The 22,150-nt window shown below is 45.7% G+C and overlaps 1 protein-coding gene across 1 annotated transcript in view; it reads right to left on the bottom strand.

Moving 5' to 3' along the window:
• LOC135057163 (NACHT, LRR and PYD domains-containing protein 12-like) overlaps nt 1–22,150 on the bottom strand; it is a 152,832-nt gene that overhangs the window by 122,494 nt on the left and 8,188 nt on the right. The window contains exons 3-4 of the mRNA XM_063963062.1: nt 1,375–2,696; nt 987–1,237 (exon numbers count right to left, since the gene is read on the bottom strand). Of these exons, the coding sequence (XP_063819132.1) occupies nt 987–1,237; nt 1,375–2,696 (1,573 nt within the window). The remainder of the gene's footprint in view (nt 1–986; nt 1,238–1,374; nt 2,697–22,150) is intronic.

The following is a 22,150-nucleotide window of genomic DNA, read 5'->3' as shown; positions in this document are numbered from 1 at the left end:
GGAGAGAGAAATGGAGGGGGCAGGGAGAGAGAAATGGAGGGGGCAGGGAGAGAGAAATGGAGGGGGCAGAGAGAAAGATATGGTGCGGGCATGGATAGAGAAATGGAGGGGGCAGGGAGGGAGATATGGAACGGGCATGGAGAGAGAAATGGAGTGGGCAGGGAGAAAGATATGGAGAGGGCAGGGAGAGCGATATGGAGTGGGCAAGGAGAAAGATATGGAGGGGGCAGGGAGAGAGATATGGAGCGGGCAGGGAGAGAGAAAGGGAGGGGTCAGGGAGAAAGATATGGAGGGTGCAGGGAGAAAGATATGAAGGGGGCAGGGAGAGAGAAATGGAGGGGCAGGGAGAAAGATATGGAGGGGGCAGGGAGAGAAATATGGAGCGGGCATGGAGAGAGAAATGGAGGCGGCAAGGAGAGAGAAATGGCGGGGCAGCCACATCTGGAGAAATTTGTCTCCCTCAGCAGTGCTGGAAAAGGGGACATGCCGGCCTCTCCAACAAGCCTATGCTCTGGTAATTAGTATCTGCTCCACCACCCTGCCTTGTGGCGCCCCTGCTAACAAGCACAAGGTGAATTTTGTGGCAGGTTGTTACCCTGTATAATGGATTTGAAAAATCTAATTTATTGGAAAGTTTGGAGGATTTTTACTATAGGCTCATAAGTTAAGCAGGAGAGTGACTATTATAACACTGCTCAAATTAAATCTAGGTCCAGTTGGCCAGAGAGGAAATGTAAACAAAACGATACTTTCGAGTTTCAGTAATTCTTTCAATCATCTCTTTCTTTTTATTCTAACATCTTTCCAATATTTCAATGATTTTTCTAGGTATCTCCAGAACAATTCCGCTTGTCCCCTTGACCACTCATATATAAAGTACAGCAACTTAAATATTATCTTCCACTTATTAAATTATATTTGCTTCAAATCTTTAAATTACTCTCTGAACAGGAAACATTGTTTTTAATTATATGTTAAATACGTACCAAAGTTGTGAACACTTAGAAAGTGCTTTAGATAGAACCATCCGAGCCTTTGGTCCTATTGTATAGAGCTCCAAATAAACCGAATGTCCTATTGTACTTCTCTCCAAGCAGTAGGCTACAGCCCAGCAACTAAAATTCTCCTGGTCCTTTTTTATAACATTAAGGAATCCTTTAATTTCCACAAATGGAAAGTGAGACATCATACTCTTGACGAAGTCCTCATCCTGTGTCTCATATAGGCAGCACAGTATCTCATTATGATATCTGGTACATGTATCTTCAGCCATTCCTCCAAGTCTGTTTTATCGCTGAAGGAAATTGGACAACCAATGGTTCTCTGCATCTCCTGAATTTTTTTTTCATTTGAAAGTCCAAATAAGAATCTTACAGTTACTGTTAGATGTGGCTGATCTTCTGATGCCTCCAGTAAGTCTTTCACTTTCCTAATTTCAAAGTCAACAATTGTATTCACTGATTTCTTATCCAGGACATAGTAGAGAGCAGCAAAGAACTCCTGCACACTCAGATGGATGAAGCTGTAGCAGGTGTAGGTCCCAACTTCCCTTTGGAAGATGTTCTCACTCAAAAACACAGACTCCAGCTCTGACACAGAGAGTCCATGTCTTACAAGATCTGATTCTTCAAATAGAGTTCTCTGGTCCCAAACTCCTTCGATGGCCAACGCACACAACTTCTGTATACATGTGTTTGTAGACTGGGCTGAGTTCCTTCTGTGGAAATCTATTAACGTCTTTAGGTACAACAGGTAAATTGATGTGGAAGTCTTACATTCAATTATCAACGATCCCTCTTTCAGTAGCTGTTTCATTACAGTACATAGAATCCAGCAAGTTAGAGGGACAACACACAGAGTAAGCAGAGTATCATTGTCCTTAACTGTACTAAAAGCCAGGTATGCTTGCTCTTTTCTTTCAAAGAAATTATAGAAATATTCTTCACGATAAAGCCCTGTAAACCCCAGAATTTCCACATATTGAGGATATTCAAGAAGGTTCTTCAATTTCATCCATGAGAATGGTCTTGTGGTAATGATTAATGAACAGTCCCAGAGCAGCTTTTTCCTAAACAAACTGTTTAGAAGGATTTCTTTGGAGATCTCCTGAAATGGGTCATCACAAACCTCCATGTCATTCGTTGATGACCATTTTAATTCATCAAACCCATCAACAATAAAGAGTATTCCTTCAGAGTTAAGGAAGATTGATTGCAACAAGTCTGATGGACATTTGAGACCACAAAAGCTGGATAGATATCCAGCAAGACTTATTTTACCAGTGATAGTGCTGACTTCTCTACAGTTTATGTAGAACGCAAACTGAAACTTGTTCTTATACAGATCCCCGGAGGCCCAGTCCAGCATGATCTTCTGGCATGTCATAGTCTTTCCTATCCCAGCAGGTCCCTGTAACACCACAATATTAGAAACAACTCCATCTTCTTCAGGATCAAAGAGAATTTGTATAGTGGTTGGGGAATATTTATCTGAAGCTCTGTTTGCCATCATCTGTAAATGCCTCTGGCCTGAGGCTGTTATTTCATGTTGTCTCTCTTCTTCATCCCGATGAATCTTAATATATAAAAGAGTGGTGAATCTTTTCTTCAGTTTGGTTGATTCCCCCAACCTTGCGTTGTAATCTTCAATTAGATGGTATCTATTTTGAATATGACGCATACATTTTAATCTGCAGCCTGAAAAGGATTTAAAAGTATATATTATTATTAAAATGTAAATACTTTGACAACCCAAGGCTCCATACAGCTGACACAGTGAGGCTTTGGGTGACCGTATTTGAAAACAAATCTAATACATTAACCTAAGAAAGGGTCTCAACATACACAAAAATATTTTCGAACAATTAGAAATAAATACTAGCTAAAGACAGCGGGCCTAATTCAGACCTGATCGCATGTTAACTTTTTTTGCAGCGCTGCGATCAGGTCAGAACTGCGCATGCATATGCACCACAATGCGCAGGTGCGTCACACAGGTACAAAGCGGATTGTTGCTGTGCGATGGGTTTTACGAAGAATCCATTCGCACAACCGATCGCAAGGAGATTGACAGGAAGAAGGCAATTTTGGGTGTCAACTGACCATTTCCTGGGAGTGGCTGGGGAAACGCAGGCATGTCCAAGCGTTCGCAGGGCGGGTGTCTGATGTTAATTCCGGTCCCGGACAGGCTGAAGTGATCTCAGTGGCTGAGTAAGTCCTGGGCAACTCAGAAACTGCACAAAGATTTTTTGTACTGCTCGGTTGCACATGCGTTCACTTGCACAGCTAAAATACACTCCCCTGTAGGCATCGACTATCTGACCGTAGGACTGCAAAAACTGCTAGCGAGCGATCAGGTCTGAACTAGTCCCAGTGTATGACGGAGGGTCAGTAATAGCCAGGCTCTGTCTCCTGGCTGCAGTTGGAGCGTGTCAAAGGCAGCAGTACCAGACTCGAGTGGGCAATTTTGTATGGGGACCATTGTATAAGTGGGCATTGGTTTGTACAGTGCATCCGGAAAGTATTCACAGCGCTTCCCTTTTTCCACAGGAAGAGCCCTGGTGGTTCCAAACTTCTTCCATTTACGGATGATGGAGGCCACTGTGCTCATTGGGACCGTCAAAGCAGCAGATATTTTTCTGTACCCTTCCCCAGATTTGTGCCTGGAGACAATCCCGTATCGGAAGGTCTACAGACAATTCCTTTGACTTCATGCTTGGTTTGTGCTCAGACATACACTGTCAAGTGAGGGACCTTATATAGACAGGTTTGTGCCTTTTCAAATCATGCCCAATCAACTGAGTTTACCCCCGGTGGACTCTAATTAAGCTGTAGGAACATCTCAAGGATGGTCAGTGGAAACAGGATGCACCTGAGCTCAATTTTGAGCTTCATGGCAAAGGCTGTGAATACTTATGTACATGTGATTTCTTATTATTGTATTTTTAATACATTTGCAAAAATCTCAAAAAAACTTTTTTCACGTTTCATCCCAATTAAGGAGCGCATAGTGCATTTAGTATTTATTCTAAGGCTGTAACATAACAAAATGTGGAAAAAGTGAAGCGCTGTGAATACTTTCCAGATGCACTATATGTACTTGGAACTGGGCTAGGAAAAACAGTATGCTGGACTGAGAGATCACTAATTTGAAGATACTGTGTTTTGGATCATAACCCGTTACTCAGGAGTAGCAGTTCGTTATGGATCCTTCTCTGGGACAATGATTCCTGACCAATATTTCAGGACACAAGTCTGTGCCATGATGCTGTACTTGTCACAACTGAGGGCTGGAGCTGAGAGGAGGAAGGGGCAGAGGTATAGTGAAACCTGGGTGGTAATATGGGACTCTTGGACATGCAGAATCCCAGCTCGAAGGCATGACCACGACAACAGAAGTAAAGTTTAAAAGTTTATTTCAAGCACTGTTCAGGTGGTACATCAACAGCAACATGAGATATGATAAAAGGATTTGCAATACACAGTTCCTGTGGATACAACAGAGATGCAGATGGTACTGGGTGTGGCACAATAGGTATACGTCTATATAGACTTGGGAGTTGGAATGTCCTTGATATACACCCAGTTGCAGAGTGGTGCAAAGAGAACAGGAACTGACCAGCAGATGGTTCCCTAGAAGCTGGTAGTATTGTAGGGAAGATGAGTTAGTTGCTGGGTAAGCTGGACGGAACCGGACTGAATGATGATGTGAACAGAGTGTTAGATGTAGATGGTGAACAACTTGATACACAGAAGATGCTAGAGATCGTTGGATCTGAGAAGATGGTGACAGAACACAGATGATGGCTGGTGTTCGATGATGAAGCACCGATGATTGTTGGGATTCGATGACGGAGCACCGATGATTACTGGTAGTCGATGGAGGAGCACCGATGATATTGGAAGCACACTGCTGGAAGCCGGTGTTTGGGCACTGCCAATTGCAGCTGACAGCGTAAGGACGCTGTGGAGTCAGGCTGCACTGCTAGATGTTGAACTGGTGCGGGTCTCTGGTGGAGTTAGAAGCAGGATCTGGAATACCTGGAATAGCAAACAACCACAAGCAAGGAGACTGGTAACACTGGGTTGACAACCAAAGCACTGACAACTTCCTGGTTCAGGAACGGAACCTTTATACCTGCAGCAGTGCAGGGATTGGATGGTCAATCAGGCAGAGTTCAGCAGTGCTATGGATTGGTGAGATAGTGTCATGTGACTAGAACCAACATGGCTGCGCCAATACTAGCATTTTGGAGGGAAATCTAGCTTGTTGCACCATGTGAGGAATTATAGCAATGGCGGCGGCGGCATCGCAGGACAGTGGATGCCAACTTGCACACTTGATTCACAGAGCTGGTGCAAGAGGCCGTAGTGGGCGAGAACCGCCATGCAGACTTGTCTGGACATTAATAGTGCTCAGTATCTGTGCTCATTATATTATCATTGCTGCATTGTGGTGACCACTGACCAGTATATGGTAGTACAGTACAGTAGTTCAGTGCTGTTCTCGCTGCCGAGTGTCACTCAGTTCTATTATCCTGAACAGTGCACAATGTATCTGTGCTCATTATTATCATTGCTGCATTCTGTTGACCACTGACCAGTATATGGTAGTACAGTACAGTAGTCCAGTGCTGTTCTCGCTGCCCAGTGTCACTCAGTTCTATTAGCCTGAACAGTGCACAGTGTATCTGTGCTCATTATTATCAGTGCTGCATTGTGGTGACTAAAAGTCCAGTATCTTGTGCTGCATCTTGCTTCTGTAGGGTGCCTTGGTAGTGTCCTGTCACTGTGCATAGGTCATCATCATTCCAGTCACAGTGGCATCTGGTATCTATCTAGTGGTATCTAATTCCAGACATTACTGCCGTCTATTTCCAGATATATTACTGGCATATAATCCCACACTTTAAAAAATGGAGAACAAAAATGTGGAGGGTAAAATAGGGAAAGGTCAAGATCCACTTCCCCCGAGTGCTGAAGCTGCTGCCACTAGTCATGGCCGAGACAATTAAATGCCATCAACGTCGTCTGCCAAGGCCGATGCCCAGTGTCATAGTAGAGAGCATGTAAAATCCAAAAAACAAAAGTTCAGTAAAATGACCCAAAAATCTAAATTAAAAGTGTCTGAGGAGAAGCGTAAACTTGCCAATATGCCATTTACGACACGTAGTGGCAAGGAACTGCTAAGGCTCTCTCCTATGTTCGTCATGACTAGTGGGTCAGCTTCACAGGAGGTAGGAAGCACTCATCCTCCCGCTAGAAAAATGAAAAGCGTTAAGCTGGCAAAAGCACAGCAAAGAACTGTGCGTTCTTCTAAATCACAAATCCCCAAGGTGAGTCCAATTGTGTCGGTTGCGATGCCTGACCTTCCCAACACTATACGGGAAGAGGTGGCTCCTTCCACCATTTGCACGCCCCCTGCAAGTTCTGGAAGGAGCACCCACAGTACAGTTCCTGATATTCAAATTGAAGGTGTCACTGTGGAAGTACACCAGGATGAGGATATGGGTGTTGCTGGCGCTGAGGAGGAAATTGACAAGGAGGATTCTGATGGAGAGGTGGTTTGTTTAAGTCAGGCATCTGCGGAGACACCTGTTGTCCATGGGATGAATAAGGCCATTGACATGACTGGTCAAAATACAAAAAAAACCCCACTTCTTCGGTGTGGAATTATTTCAACAGAAATGCGGACAACTGGTGTCAAGCCGTGTGTTGCCTTTGTCAAGCTGTAATAAGTAGAGGCAAGGACGTTAACCACCTAGGAACAGCCTCCCTTATATGTCACCTGGAGCGCATTCATCAGAAGTCATTGACAAGTTCAAAAACTTTGGGTGACAGCGGAAGCAGTTCACTGACAGTGACAACTAAATCCCTTCTTCCTCTTCTACCCAAGCTCCTGCAAACCACACCACCAACTCCCTCAGTGTCAATTTCCTCCTTAGACAGGAACGCCTATAGTCCTGTCGGCCATGTCACTGGTAAGTCTGACGAGTCCTCTCCTAAGTGGGATTCCTCTGATGCATCCTTGAGTGTAACGCCTACTGCTGCTGGCGCTGCTGTTGTTGCTGCTGGGAGTCGATCGTCATCCCAGAGGGGAAGTCGGAAGACCACTTGTACTACTTCCAGTAAGCAATTGACTGTCCAACAGTCCTTTGCGAGGAAGATTAAATATTACAGCAGTCATCCTGTTGCAAAGCGGATAACTCAGGTCTTGACTACTTTGTTGGTGTTAGACGTGCATCCGGTATCAGCCGTTAGTTCACAGGGACTTAGAGAATTTCTTGAGGTAGTGTGTCCCCGGTACGAAATACCATCTAGATTCCACTTCTCTAGGCAGGCGATACCGAGAATGTACACAGACGTCAGAAAAAGAGTCACCAGTGTCCTAAAAATGCAGTTGTATCCAATGTCCACTTAACCACGGACATGTGGACAAGTGGAGCAGGGCAGACTAAGGACTATATGACTGTGACAGCCCACTGGGTAGATGTATTGCCTCCCGCAGCAACAACAGCAGCAGCGGCAGCACCAGTAGCAGCATCTCGCAAATGCCAACTCGTTCCTAGGCAGGCTACACTTTGTATTACCGCTTTCCATAAGAGGCACACAGCTGACAACCTGTTACGGAAACTGAGGAACATCATCGCAGATTGGCTTACCCCAATTGGACTCTCCTGGGGATTTGTGACATCGGACAATGCCACCAATATTGTGCGTGCATTACATGTGGGCAAATTCCAGCATGTTCCATGTTTTGCACATAAAATTAATTTGGTGGTGCAGAATTTTTTTTAAAACGACAGGGGTGTGCAAGAGATGCTGTCGGTGGCCCGAAGAATTGCGGGCCACTTTCGGTATTCAGCCACTGCATGCCAAGACTGGAGCACCAGCAAACACTCCTGAACCTGCCCCGCCATCAGTTGAAGCAAGAGGTGGTAACGAGGTGGAATTCAACCCTCTATATGCTTCAGAGGATGGAGGAGCAGCAAAAGGCCATTCAAGCCTATACATCTGCCTACGATATAGGCAAAGGAGGGGGATTGCACCTGACTCAAGTGCAGTGGAGAATGATTTCGACGTTGTGCAAGGCTCTGCAACCCTTTGACCTTGCCACACGTGAAGTCAGTTCAGACACTGCCAGCCTAAGTCAGGTCATTCCCCTAATCAGGCTTTTGCAGAAGCAGCTGGAGAGATTGAAGGAGGAGCTAAAATGGAGCGATTCCGCTAAGCATGTGTGACTTGTGGATGGAGCCCTTTATTCACTTAACCAGGATTCATGGGTGGTCAATCTATTGAAATCAGAGTACTACATTTTGGCCACCATGCTCGATCCTAGGTTTAAAGCCTACATTGTATCTCTCTTTCATGCAAACACAAGTCTGCAGATGTTCAAAGACCAGCTGGTGAGACAATTGTCAAGTCAAGCAGAACGTGACCCGCCAACAGCTCCTCCTTCATTTTCTACCGCCACTGGAGCTGCCAGGAAAAGGATCAAATTTCCAAATCCACACGCTGGCGGTGATGCAGGGCAGTCAGGAGCGATAGCTGACATCTGGTCCGGACAAAAGGACCTGCCAACGATTACTGACATATAGCTACTGTCACTGCATATGATTCTGTCACCATTGAAAGAATGGTAAAGGATTATGTGAGTGACAGCATCCAAGTAGGCATGTCAGACAGTCCGTACGTATACTGGCAGGAAAAAGAGGCAATTTGGAGGCCCTTGCACAAACTGGCTTTATTTTACCTAAGTTACCCCCACCCTCCCCCCTCCAGTGTGTACTCCAAAAGAGTGTTTAGTGCAGCCGGTCCCCTTGTCAGCAATCAGCGTACGAGGTTACTTCCAGAAAATATGGAGAAGATGATGTTCATCAACATGAATTATAATCAATTCCTCCGTGGAGACATTCACCAGCAATTGCCTCCAGAAAGTACACAGGGACCTGTGATGGTGGATTCCAGTGGGGACGAATTAATACTCTGTGAGGAGGAGGATGTACACAGTGAAAGGGGTGAGGAATCGGATGATGATGAGGAGATGGACATCTTGCCTCTGTAGAGCCAGTTTGTGCAAGGAGAGACTGCTTATTTTTTGGTGGGGGTCCAAACCAACCAGTTATTTCAGCCACAGTCGTGTGGCAGACCCTGTCGCTGAAATGATGGGTTTGTTAAAGTGTGCATGTCCTGTTTATACAACATAAGTGTGGGTGGGAGGGCCCAAGGACAATTCCATCTTGCACCTCTTTTTTATTTTATTTATCTTTGCATCTTGTGATGTTTAGGGCCATTTTTTTTAAGTGCCATCCTGTTTGACACTGCAGTGCCACTCCTAGATGGGCCAGGTGTTTGTGTCGGCCACTTGGGTCGCTTAGCTTAGTCATCCAGCGACCTCGGTGCAAATTTTATGACTAAAAATAATATTGTGAGGTGTGAGGTGTTCAGAATAGACTGGAAATGAGTGGAAATTATGGTTATTGAGGTTAATAATACTATGGGATCAAAATTACCCCAAAATTCTATGATTTAAGCTGTTTTTGAGGGGTTTTTGAAAAAAAAAAAAAAAAACCCGAATCCAAAACACACCTGAATCCGACAAAAATTTTTCAGGGAGGTTTTGCCAAAACACATCCGAATCCAAAACACGGCCGCGGAAACCGAATCCAAAACCAAAACACAAAACCCGAAAAATGTCCGGTGCACATCACTAATTATACTGCACAGGGCAATGGTGTATTTTTGTACAGTGCATTGCTGTTATTATTCTGGTACATTATCATGCATGCACTAGCAGTATAATTTAATATATATATTATTTATCAAGGGGCCCAGACCAAGCACTAATGGTCAGACAAACCTGTAAGAATGGGCCCCTACCAATGCATTTCCCCGGTGGGCCCTTCATGCCCCAGTCCGACACTGGTCCGACACTGGGCCCCGGCATTTGGGGAAAGGGGATCCATGTGTACAGTGCAGTGTACCGGGTTGTTTGCATTTTTTTTAACCCCTGGATGCCAAACTACACTGTAAATAGGTGAGTATATATATATATATATATATATATATATATATTATTTTTTTTTTTACAGGAACCCTAATGGATTCTACTGGACAAGTGGACATGAATGGCAGCGTGGGATGTAGGTAAGTATATGTAAGTGTGAGTGTGCAAGTGTGATTTATTAAAGTTATACAGTCACGGTGTGTGTGTCTTTATTTAAATATTTCTTTTGTTGTGGAACTACAGGTATCAGTGAGCCTTTTAATGCCCCACATGCTGGCACTTGTGGTTCTCCAAGTACCAGCGTGTGGGGGAGGTTTGCTGGGACTTGTAGTTCCACAGTAAAAGACAATCTATGAAGTTGCTACTCACAGCCCAGTGGTGCCTGGAGGGGGGTGCTTTATTGGGTTGGTCTCCACTCCCCCAGGGAACCCTGGCCAGGGGTGACTAGTTGGACGGGGGTGATGCTGTGGCCCCAGGGACTTGTATAAATGTGTTTCCCTCGGCTGTGGCATTACCTCCCTGGCTAGTGGATGCTGGTTCCAAAAATACGTGGGGACCCCTACTTCTTTTTTACCCCCGTATTTTTGTAACCAGAACTGGTTCAAGAGCCTGGTGCTGGTTGTTAAACTACGTGGAACCCCCTGTACAATTTTTCCCTGTATTTTAGCAACCTGGACCAGCTCAAAGAGCCCCAGGGCTGGTTATGCTTTTGGGGGGGACCTGCATGTCAGGATTTTTTTTACTTTTTAACGCTTTCTTTACTTTTACATACAGAAGCGTGCACGGATCTCACTGATCTGTGCATGTTTCTGTCAATCTTGCCAGCCAGAAGCTGGTCTATTTGTTGGCGAGATTTTGGTAATGTATTAGGTGTGAGTTGTAAACTCGCATCCTATTACATTGCCTGAGTTGTATGTTTGCTACGACAAAACATCTGGATGTGAGTTTTGTCATTGCGAGTTTTGGGACTACAGGAAACATGCGAGTTTGCATGTCTCCGCACCCCATTACATTGGTCGAGTTTGTAAATGTGCGGGTTTAGCGCTAAACTCACACATTTGTGCAAAATCGCACTGCATTACATTTGGCCCTATAGGTACGTGTTTCAATGGAAATAAAACCTATCCATGACCAATGATCCCGCTCTCACTCTCACCTGAAAATCACTTTTTCTGCAAGGAAATCTAGACAGATTTATTAAAAATCCCTGCAGAATACATACAATTGTAATATACTGTACACTAAAGTAAGAGCTGAAAGATCATGAAGGAAGGAACCACCAGCAATATCACTGCCCTTTCACAATGTCTTCAAAGTCTGCAACCAATTCTCCTGTCACTGCCCAGATCCTGTATTCTTTTTACTATAGATACATTGTAGCTCCTTGTTAAAGTATGTAAAGAGAATATTTTACTAATCGTCAAGTGTTTTATTTAAGTACATCTTCTCTGATTGAACTGAAAAGATAAAAACAGAAAAAAGAAACAAATTATTATAGAAGGTAACATTTACTCAGGTAAATAATAATGATAATAAAAGTCAATGAGAATTTCAAGGACCAGATAAAAGGGACAAGGCAGCAGGTGATCAGATTTGTACAGGACGTGGGGGCACTGGCGTGCGCAGCACATTTTATTAGGGGGTGCACTGTCGGAGGGGTGTGTCTAGCACCGCCTTTTGGGCATGTCTAGCACATCTATTGATGATCAACGCATATAAAATATCCACCCTTGTACCAATCCTAATAAAGCAGATACATTGTCAGATGTTGTGGTGTGCACCAAACAAACACCCCTGATGGCACTCACTGCAATTACACTGCTCCTACTCAGCCTGGTCTGGCTCCCCCTCTCTTTCCCCTGCAAGCTGCAGCAACTTACTTACAAGTCGGTAACTGAACTGACACTGACAGTCGCAGACTAGTTACTGCTGCTGCTGGAAAAACAAGTGACGTGTCAATGCTGCTGCAGACCGCCTGCCAGTATTGAACTTGTCTTCCTAAGAGGAACGCTGGCTGCATGCTGCTCCTCATCAGTGGCTGGCGTTGGCATAGCAAAGAAGGAGAGAGGTGGGCATGTGACGGGTGTGACAGGTGGGCGTGCGAGCATCACACTGTTTTTGTACGTGGAGGTGGAGCTGGGAATTTGAAAGCCGGTGGCAGTGGCACCCTTGATTAACCCAGGCATCCGGTCAGTAATGCAGTCCTGACAGGGTGCAGCGCAGAGGGGACAGTAATCTGCCTGCTCGGTGATTGCTGCATCAGGCATGTGAGATCGGGGTGCCAGACATTAGGGGGTGCCTGTGCGCACCAGGCACCCCCCCTGCGCACACCTATACGTGGGGGGATTTATATATAAACGACAAAGAACTGTACAAGTTTGTAATGAATGCTGAAGTGATGACATCACTTGTCACCAATTATGCAAGTAATTACTTGCAGTTTATACAGACAGTGGCACCGTGAGAGGTGGGGAAAGGGTACAAATTATCTGGGCCCAAGTCTGATTGTGGGGCACCTGGAAGCAGCAGTTACATGCTGCTATGTGTTGGGCTGCAATGTGGTTTGGAAAGTGCTTAAAATACAATTTGTTTCCTTATTTTCTTCTAAGGGTGCATGGCCACGCCTCCTGTGAGTAGACCACGCCCCCTGAAAAGGACCTGGGCGCAGCCAGCTGAGGCTTTCTACTGCCCTGGCTGAGAGCCATGCCATGCTCCTGTGAGTGGGTGCTTTTCATGTGCTAGACATGCCCCCAAAGAGGTGTGGCTATTCCCCCAGCATGCTGTGGTCACACCCCCTCCAGTGGGGGCGGACGGGCCCAGGAAGTTGTTGTACCGGGGCCCAGGATTTCTCTTGGCAGCCCTGTATACAGATATTGAAGGATTTTATACATGGGATAACAAACTCCTAACTGTAAATTATTGTAATATTAGTACAGGGTGATTCAAAAGTTGCAGTACCAGTGGCGTGCGGTGAGGTCAGTGGCTGGTGAGGCACTGCAGCCATAATGTCCACCAAATCCTGCTGATGACCCCTACCACCACTGCCGCCAATGCCCGCTGCCTGCCTGCTCATTATACTTGTGATATATTGTACATTTTTATAGAAAAAAAAATTAGTGTTTGGGACTGGGAAGGGGTGGGAGGAGGACATGAATGCAATTTTGTTGTCCAGGGCTTCCATTAACTTAATAGCACCGTGGATGCAGCGTTATTAAGTTAATAGAAGACAAACACTGCCGCGAAAGCATAGAATTTGTAAAAAAAAAATGGAGCTTTCAAATAGACCTGCTTTTTGCTGCTTGTTGTGATAGTCATGCACGGATCAGCGAGATCCGTGCATGCTTATCTGTGGAAAAGGCTATGAATTGGTTAAAATTTAAAAAAAGAAATGCGTGAGGTCCCCCCGCCTAAGTATAACCAGTCTCGGGCTCTTTGAGCCGGTCCTGGTTGTTTAAATACTGGGAAAAAATTGGACGGGGTTTCCCCGTATTTAGACAACCAGCACCGGGCTCTTAGTCCGGTCCTGGTTCCAAAAATACGGGGGACAAAAGACGTAGGGGTCCCCCGTATTTTTAAAACCAGCACCGGGCTCCACTAGCCAGGGACATAATGCCACAGCCGGGGGACACATTTATGTAGGTCCCTGCGGCCGTGGCATTACCCCCCCAACTAGTCACCCCTAGCCGGGGTTCCCTGGAGGAGTGGTGACCCCTTTAATCAAGGGGTCCCCCCCTCCAGCCACCCAAGGGCCAGGGGTGAAGCCCGGGGCTGTCCCCCCCATCCGTGGGCGGTGGATGGGAGGCTGATAGCCATGTGTGTAAAAAAAGAATATTGTTTTTGTTGTTGTGGAACTACAAGGCCCAGCAAGCCTCCCCCGCTTGCTGGTACTTGGAGAACCTCAAGTACCAGCATTCGGGGAAATAACGGGGCCACTGGTACCTGTAATTCTACAACAACAAAAATACCCAAATAAAAACACAACTCACACAGCGTGACAGTAAAAGTTTATTAAAAACACACTTACACACTCACACATACTTACCTACATCCCACGCCGGTCACGTCCACTTGTCCAGTAGAATCCAATAGGGCCGGTACCTGTAAAAATGAGAGACAGATTACTTACCTACATCCCACGCCGATCACGTCCACTTGTCCAGTAGAATCCAATAGGGCCGGTACCTGTAGAGGAGAGAGGGCACACAATTTGTTCTTCGGCAGACTTACTTACCTATACACTCAGGCATATGCATTTAGGAGTTTGGAAAGAGAGAGAGAGAGAGAGAGAGAGAGAGAGAGAGAGAGAGAGAGAGAGAGAGAGGGGAGAGCAGGGGCAAACGCAGGATTCAGTGAGGGGGGTTTCCATGTGGGGGTGTGTGTATGTGTGTATGTATGTACAGTATGTATGTGTGTGTGTGTGTGTGTGCGTGTGTGTGTGTGTATGTATGTATGTATGTGTATGTGTGTATGTATGTATGTATATATATATATATATCGTACGCACGTGTGTGTGTGTGTGTGTGTGTGTGTGTGTGCGTATGTGTGTATATATATATATATATATATATATATATATATCCTCCTTATATGTAATATATGGCATGCCCCTCTCCGTGCAGTAGAAACCAGGCGGCACTCAGCGGTCTCTGTGAGTAAATCAATGTATTAAAGTACAAAAGGCATAGTGTACCGACGTTTCAACGCCACACAAAGCGTTTTTTTTTTCTTCAAGCCTATAGTAAAGCACCTTGAAAAAAACGGCCATTGAAACGTCAGTACACTATGCCTTTTGTACTTTAATACATTGATTTACTCACAAAGACTACTAAGTGCCACCTGGTTTCCACTTCACGGAGGGGTGCATGCCAGTCTTCACCCAGGGAACTATTGCACCATATACACAGAGTGACACACAAACACATATACACAAACACACACCCGAACATACATACATATACATACATACATACATACATACACACATACACACACACACACAATCACATACACACATACATAAATTACTACAAATGCAAACATACACACAGTTACAGTATGTGCATACCTTTCCACCAGGCGCTAGCAGCAGTTTGCAGACGGAGGGAACTTGCGCAGCCAGCAGCTCCCCCATTCACTCCAGACTGTCTGTAGTAGAGAGCTATGGTAGCTCTCTGTTACTGCTGCAGTGCAGCGGCTCCGCGGTCACGATCGCGAACGCGTCTTTTACCTGAGATGGAGACAACTGTGTCACTGTCTCCGTCTCAAAAACAGAAGATTCAGCTCATCAGGGGGGGTTCCAGGTAGTTGGAAACCCCCCCTGCGTGCACCACTGGAGAGGGGAGAGGGAGAGAGAGAAAGAGAGAGAGAGAGAGAGAGAGAGAGACAAACCTGGATTGAATCTGTTTGCGCCCTCCAGCTGCACTTGCCGGCGGAGGGAGCAGCTCTGACACTGACAGCAGGGGATCTTCTCAGCAGACCTGCCACTGATAGCGGCTCTTCTCTGCGACGCCCGGCGTGGACAGACAAGGAGGGGGGACATGCGGCAGCACGAACCTCGGCTAACTCATTTCCGCCCTCCAACTGCTCCTGCTGAGCAGGTCTGACAGCGGCTCTGCTCAGCGGCGACAGCGGCTCTTCTTAGCGGCGCCCGGCGTGGACAGAGAAGGAGGGGGAACATGCGCCAGGAGGGGGACTGTGCCTGACAAGGAAGCGGCCATGCTGGGGGAGGTGAGCACTCATTTTTCAGCTTATAGGTGATTGGACTAGCGGATCCAGCCCTGGATCCGCTGTCCAATCACATCTAGCCCTATCGTCGCGGCACTTCTATTAGTGCCGCTTCCTCGTTGATTTTCTATGGGCTTTTACAGCCCAGTGCTTGGCCACGCCCCCTGCTTTCTCCTCCGTCCCATTCACAACGGGAGGAACTGTTATCAGTGCCTCCTAACCTGCTACTTCCATTTCTTACAATGGTTAAAATAATATTACGAAGTTACTTATGACACAGAACATGTCATAAGTATCTTCCTTCTATTATTTTACTAAATAATGACAGGGGAGGCACTGCCTCCCCTGCCTCCCCTGACTGCACGTCCCTGTTCAGTACACACTTTTGTTTCAAAAACTGACTTAGTTTTAAGATGGCCGATTTCAAGATGGCGTCCATGTTTGGTATATACCCTAAAAGATAGCCCAACTCACCCATACCTTACTGGAGTATTCAGTTTTCGCATTTCCTGCACAGTTTTTGAAACAAAAGGGTGTACTGCGACTTTTGAATCACCCTACAGTTACTTAGAAGTCCTGTGATCAGGAAAAAGCATATGGCTGTAGGCCAGGTTATCCTACAGAACACTAAAGTGATGACATCAAAACATATTAATTATACAAATATATTATACTTTGATTTGCATTAGTTGTATATTATATCTATATTAGAGAGAAAAAAAAACACTGGATAGGAGAAACATACTAGGATTTGTGCACCCTTGTATTCTTTATTCTCATTGAAGGTGCATATACACACTGGACGTTTTTGCCCAGCGTGTATGCACAGTGATGATCGGGAACAGCGTTGGCAGGAAAATAGCTCAGTGCATACACACTGAGCTATTTTCCCTGTGCCCAGCGATGTTCATGGGGGTGTGAAGCACTTTCCATTAGAGATGAGCGGGTTCGGTTTCTCTGAATCCGAACCCGCCAGAACTTCATGTTTTTTTTCACGGGTCCGAGCGACTCGGATCTTCCCGCCTTGCTCGGTTAACCCGAGAGCGCCCGAACGTCATCATGACGCTGTCGGATTCTTGCGAGGCTCGGATTCTATCGCGAGACTCGGATTCTATATAAGGAGCCGCGCGTCGCCGCCATTTTCACACGTGCATTGAGATTGATAGGGAGAGGACGTGGCTGGCGTCCTCTCCGTTTAGAATTAGAATAGATTAGAGAGACACTTGATTTACTAATTTTGGGGAGCATTAGGAGTACTCAGTAGTGTACAGTGCAGAGTTTTGCTGATAGTGACCAGTGACCACCACTTTTATTTATAATCCGTTCTCTGCCTGAAAAAAGCGATACACAGCACACAGTGACTCAGTCACATACCATATCTGTGTGCACTGCTCAGGCTCAGGCCAGTGTGCTGCATCATCTATTATCTATATATAATATTATATATATCTGTCTGACTGCTCAGCTCACACAGCTTATAATTGTGGGGGAGACTGGGGAGCACTACTGCAGTGCCAGTTATAGGTTATAGCAGGAGCCAGGAGTACATAATATAATCCGTTCTCTGCCTGAAAAAAGCGATACACAGCACACAGTGACTCAGTCACATACCATATCTGTGTGCACTGCTCAGGCTCAGGCCAGTGTGCTGCATCATCTATTATCTATATATAATATTATATATATCTGTCTGACTGCTCAGCTCACACAGCTTATAATTGTGGGGGAGACTGGGGAGCACTACTGCAGTGCCAGTTATAGGTTATAGCAGGAGCCAGGAGTACATAATATATTATATAGTGAGTGACCACCAGACACACAGTGCAGTTTATTTAATATATCCGTTCTCTGCCTGAAAAAAGCGATACACACAGTGACTCAGTCAGTCACATACCATATCTGTGTGCACTGCTCAGGCTCAGGCCAGTGTGCTGCATCATCTATATATATTATATATCTGTCTGACTGCTCAGCTCACACAGCTTATAATTGTGGGGGAGACTGGGGAGCACTACTGCAGTGCCAGTTATAGGTTATAGCAGGAGCCAGGAGTACATAATATTATATTAAAATTAAACAGTGCACACTTTTGCTGCAGGAGTGCCACTGCCAGTGTGACTAGTGACCAGTGACCTGACCACCAGTATATAATATTAGTAGTATACTATCTCTTTATCAACCAGTCTATATATTAGCAGCAGACACAGTACAGTGCGGTAGTTCACGGCTGTGGCTACCTCTGTGTCGGCACTCGGCAGCCCGTCCATAATTGTATATACCACCTAACCGTGGTTTTTTTTTCTTTCTTTATACATACATACTAGTTACGAGTATACTATCTCTTTATCAACCAGTCTATATATTAGCAGCAGACACAGTACAGTGCGGTAGTTCACGGCTGTGGCTACCTCTGTGTCGGCACTCGGCAGCCCGTCCATAATTGTATATACCACCTAACCGTGGTTTTTTTTTCTTTCTTTATACATACATACTAGTTACGAGTATACTATCTCTTTATCAACCAGTCTATATATTAGCAGCAGACACAGTACAGTGCGGTAGTTCACGGCTGTGGCTACCTCTGTGTCGGCACTCGGCAGCCCGTCCATAATTGTATATACCACCTAACCGTGGTTTTTTTTTCATTCTTTATACATACATACTAGTTACGAGTATACTATCTCTTTATCAACCAGTCTATATTAGCAGCAGACACAGTACAGTGCGGTAGTTCACGGCTGTGGCTACCTCTGTGTCGGCACTCGGCAGCCCGTCCATAATTGTATATACCACCTAACCGTGGTTTTTTTTTCTTTCTTTATACATACATACTAGTTACGAGTATACTATCTCTTTATCAACCAGTCTATATATTAGCAGCAGACACAGTACAGTGCGGTAGTTCACGGCTGTGGCTACCTCTGTGTCGGCACTCGGCAGCCCGTCCATAATTGTATATACCACCTAACCGTGGTTTTTTTTTCTTTCTTTATACATACATACTAGTTACGAGTATACTATCTCTTTATCAACCAGTCTATATATTAGCAGCAGACACAGTACAGTGCGGTAGTTCACGGCTGTGGCTACCTCTGTGTCGGCACTCGGCAGCCCGTCCATAATTGTATATACCACCTAACCGTGGTTTTTTTTTCTTTCTTTATACATACATACTAGTTACGAGTATACTATCTCTTTATCAACCAGTCTATATATTAGCAGCAGACACAGTACAGTGCGGTAGTTCACGGCTGTGGCTACCTCTGTGTCGGCACTCGGCAGCCCGTCCATAATTGTATATACCACCTAACCGTGGTTTTTTTTTCATTCTTTATACATACATACTAGTTACGAGTATACTATCTCTTTATCAACCAGTCTATATTAGCAGCAGACACAGTACAGTGCGGTAGTTCACGGCTGTGGCTACCTCTGTGTCGGCACTCGGCAGCCCGTCCATAATTGTATATACCACCTAACCGTGGTTTTTTTTTCTTTCTTTATACATACATACTAGTTACGAGTATACTATCTCTTTATCATCAACCAGTCTATATATTAGCAGCAGACACAGTACAGTGCGGTAGTTCACGGCTGTGGCTACCTCTGTGTCGGCACTCGGCAGCCCGTCCATAATTGTATATACCACCTAACCGTGTTTTTTTTTTCATTCTTTATACATACATACTAGTTACGAGTATACTATCTCTTTATCAACCAGTCTATATTAGCAGCAGACACAGTACAGTGCGGTAGTTCACGGCTGTGGCTACCTCTGTGTCGGCACTCGGCAGCCCGTCCATAATTGTATATACCACCTAACCGTGGTTTTTTTTTCTTTCTTTATACATACATACTAGTTACGAGTATACTATCTCTTTATCAACCAGTCTATATATTAGCAGCAGACACAGTACAGTGCGGTAGTTCACGGCTGTGGCTACCTCTGTGTCGGCACTCGGCAGCCCGTCCATAATTGTATTTACCACCTAACCGTGGTTTTTTTTTCTTTCTTTATACATACATACTAGTTACGAGTATACTATCTCTTTATCAACCAGTCTATATATTAGCAGCAGACACAGTACAGTGCGGTAGTTCACGGCTGTGGCTACCTCTGTGTCGGCACTCGGCAGCCCGTCCATAATTGTATACTAGTATCCAATCCATCCATCTCCATTGTTTACCTGAGGTGCCTTTTAGTTGTGCCTATTAAAATATGGAGAACAAAAATGTTGAGGTTCCAAAATTAGGGAAAGATCAAGATCCACTTCCACCTCGTGCTGAAGCTGCTGCCACTAGTCATGGCCGAGACGATGAAATGCCAGCAACGTCGTCTGCCAAGGCCGATGCCCAATGGCATAGTACAGAGCATGTCAAAACCAAAACACCAAATATCAGTAAAAAAAGGACTCCAAAACCTAAAATAAAATTGTCGGAGGAGAAGCGTAAACTTGCCAATATGCCATTTACCACACGGAGTGGCAAGGAACGGCTGAGGCCCTGGCCTATGTTCATGGCTAGTGGTTCAGCTTCACATGAGGATGGAAGCACTCAGCCTCTCGCTAGAAAACTGAAAAGACTCAAGCTGGCAAAAGCACCGCAAAGAACTGTGCGTTCTTTGAAATCCCAAATCCACAAGGAGAGTCCAATTGTGTCGGTTGCGATGCCTGACCTTCCCAACACTGGACGTGAAGAGCATGCGCCTTCCACCATTTGCACGCCCCCTGCAAGTGCTGGAAGGAGCACCCGCAGTCCAGTTCCTGATAGTCAGATTGAAGATGTCAGTGTTGAAGTACACCAGGATGAGGAGGATATGGGTGTTGCTGGCGCTGGGGAGGAAATTGACCAGGAGGATTCTGATGGTGAGGTGGTTTGTTTAAGTCAGGCACCCGGGGAGACACCTGTTGTCCGTGGGAGGAATATGGCCGTTGACATGCCAGGTGAAAATACCAAAAAAATCAGCTCTTCGGTGTGGAGGTATTTCACCAGAAATGCGGACAACAGGTGTCAAGCCGTGTGTTCCCTTTGTCAAGCTGTAATAAGTAGGGGTAAGGACGTTAACCACCTCGGAACATCCTCCCTTATACGTCACCTGCAGCGCATTCATAATAAGTCAGTGACAAGTTCAAAAACTTTGGGTGACAGCGGAAGCAGTCCACTGACCAGTAAATCCCTTCCTCTTGTAACCAAGCTCACGCAAACCACCCCACCAACTCCCTCAGTGTCAATTTCCTCCTTCCCCAGGAATGCCAATAGTCCTGCAGGCCATGTCACTGGCAATTCTGACGAGTCCTCTCCTGCCTGGGATTCCTCCGATGCATCCTTGCGTGTAACGCCTACTGCTGCTGGCGCTGCTGTTGTTGCCGCTGGGAGTCGATGGTCATCCCAGAGGGGAAGTCGTAAGCCCACTTGTACTACTTCCAGTAAGCAATTGACTGTTCAACAGTCCTTTGCGAGGAAGATGAAATATCACAGCAGTCATCCTACTGCAAAGCGGATAACTGAGTCCTTGACAACTATGTTGGTGTTAGACGTGCGTCCGGTATCCGCCGTTAGTTCACAGGGAACTAGACAATTTATTGAGGCAGTGTGCCCCCGTTACCAAATACCATCTAGGTTCCACTTCTCTAGGCAGGCGATACCGAGAATGTACACGGACGTCAGAAAAAGACTCACCAGTGTCCTAAAAAATGCAGTTGTACCCAATGTCCACTTAACCACGGACATGTGGACAAGTGGAGCAGGGCAGGGTCAGGACTATATGACTGTGACAGCCCACTGGGTAGATGTATGGACTCCCGCCGCAAGAACAGCAGCGGCGGCACCAGTAGCAGCATCTCGCAAACGCCAACTCTTTCCTAGGCAGGCTACGCTTTGTATCACCGCTTTCCAGAATACGCACACAGCTGAAAACCTCTTACGGCAACTGAGGAAGATCATCGCGGAATGGCTTACCCCAATTGGACTCTCCTGTGGATTTGTGGCATCGGACAACGCCAGCAATATTGTGTGTGCATTAAATATGGGCAAATTCCAGCACGTCCCATGTTTTGCACATACCTTGAATTTGGTGGTGCAGAATTTTTTAAAAAACGACAGGGGCGTGCAAGAGATGCTGTCGGTGGCCAGAAGAATTGCGGGACACTTTCGGCGTACAGGCACCACGTACAGAAGACTGGAGCACCACCAAAAACTACTGAACCTGCCCTGCCATCATCTGAAGCAAGAAGTGGTAACGAGGTGGAATTCAACCCTCTATATGCTTCAGAGGTTGGAGGAGCAGCAAAAGGCCATTCAAGCCTATACAATTGAGCACGATATAGTAGGTGGAATGCACCTGTCTCAAGTGCAGTGGAGAATGATTTCAACGTTGTGCAAGGTTCTGATGCCCTTTGAACTTGCCACACGTGAAGTCAGT

Source organism: Pseudophryne corroboree, chromosome 3 (genome assembly GCF_028390025.1).
Source record: "Pseudophryne corroboree isolate aPseCor3 chromosome 3, aPseCor3.hap2, whole genome shotgun sequence".
Classification (NCBI taxonomy): domain Eukaryota; kingdom Metazoa; phylum Chordata; class Amphibia; order Anura; family Myobatrachidae; genus Pseudophryne; species Pseudophryne corroboree.
Note: the sequence above shows the minus strand (reverse complement) of the source record. Positions and strands in the feature narration are given on the sequence as shown.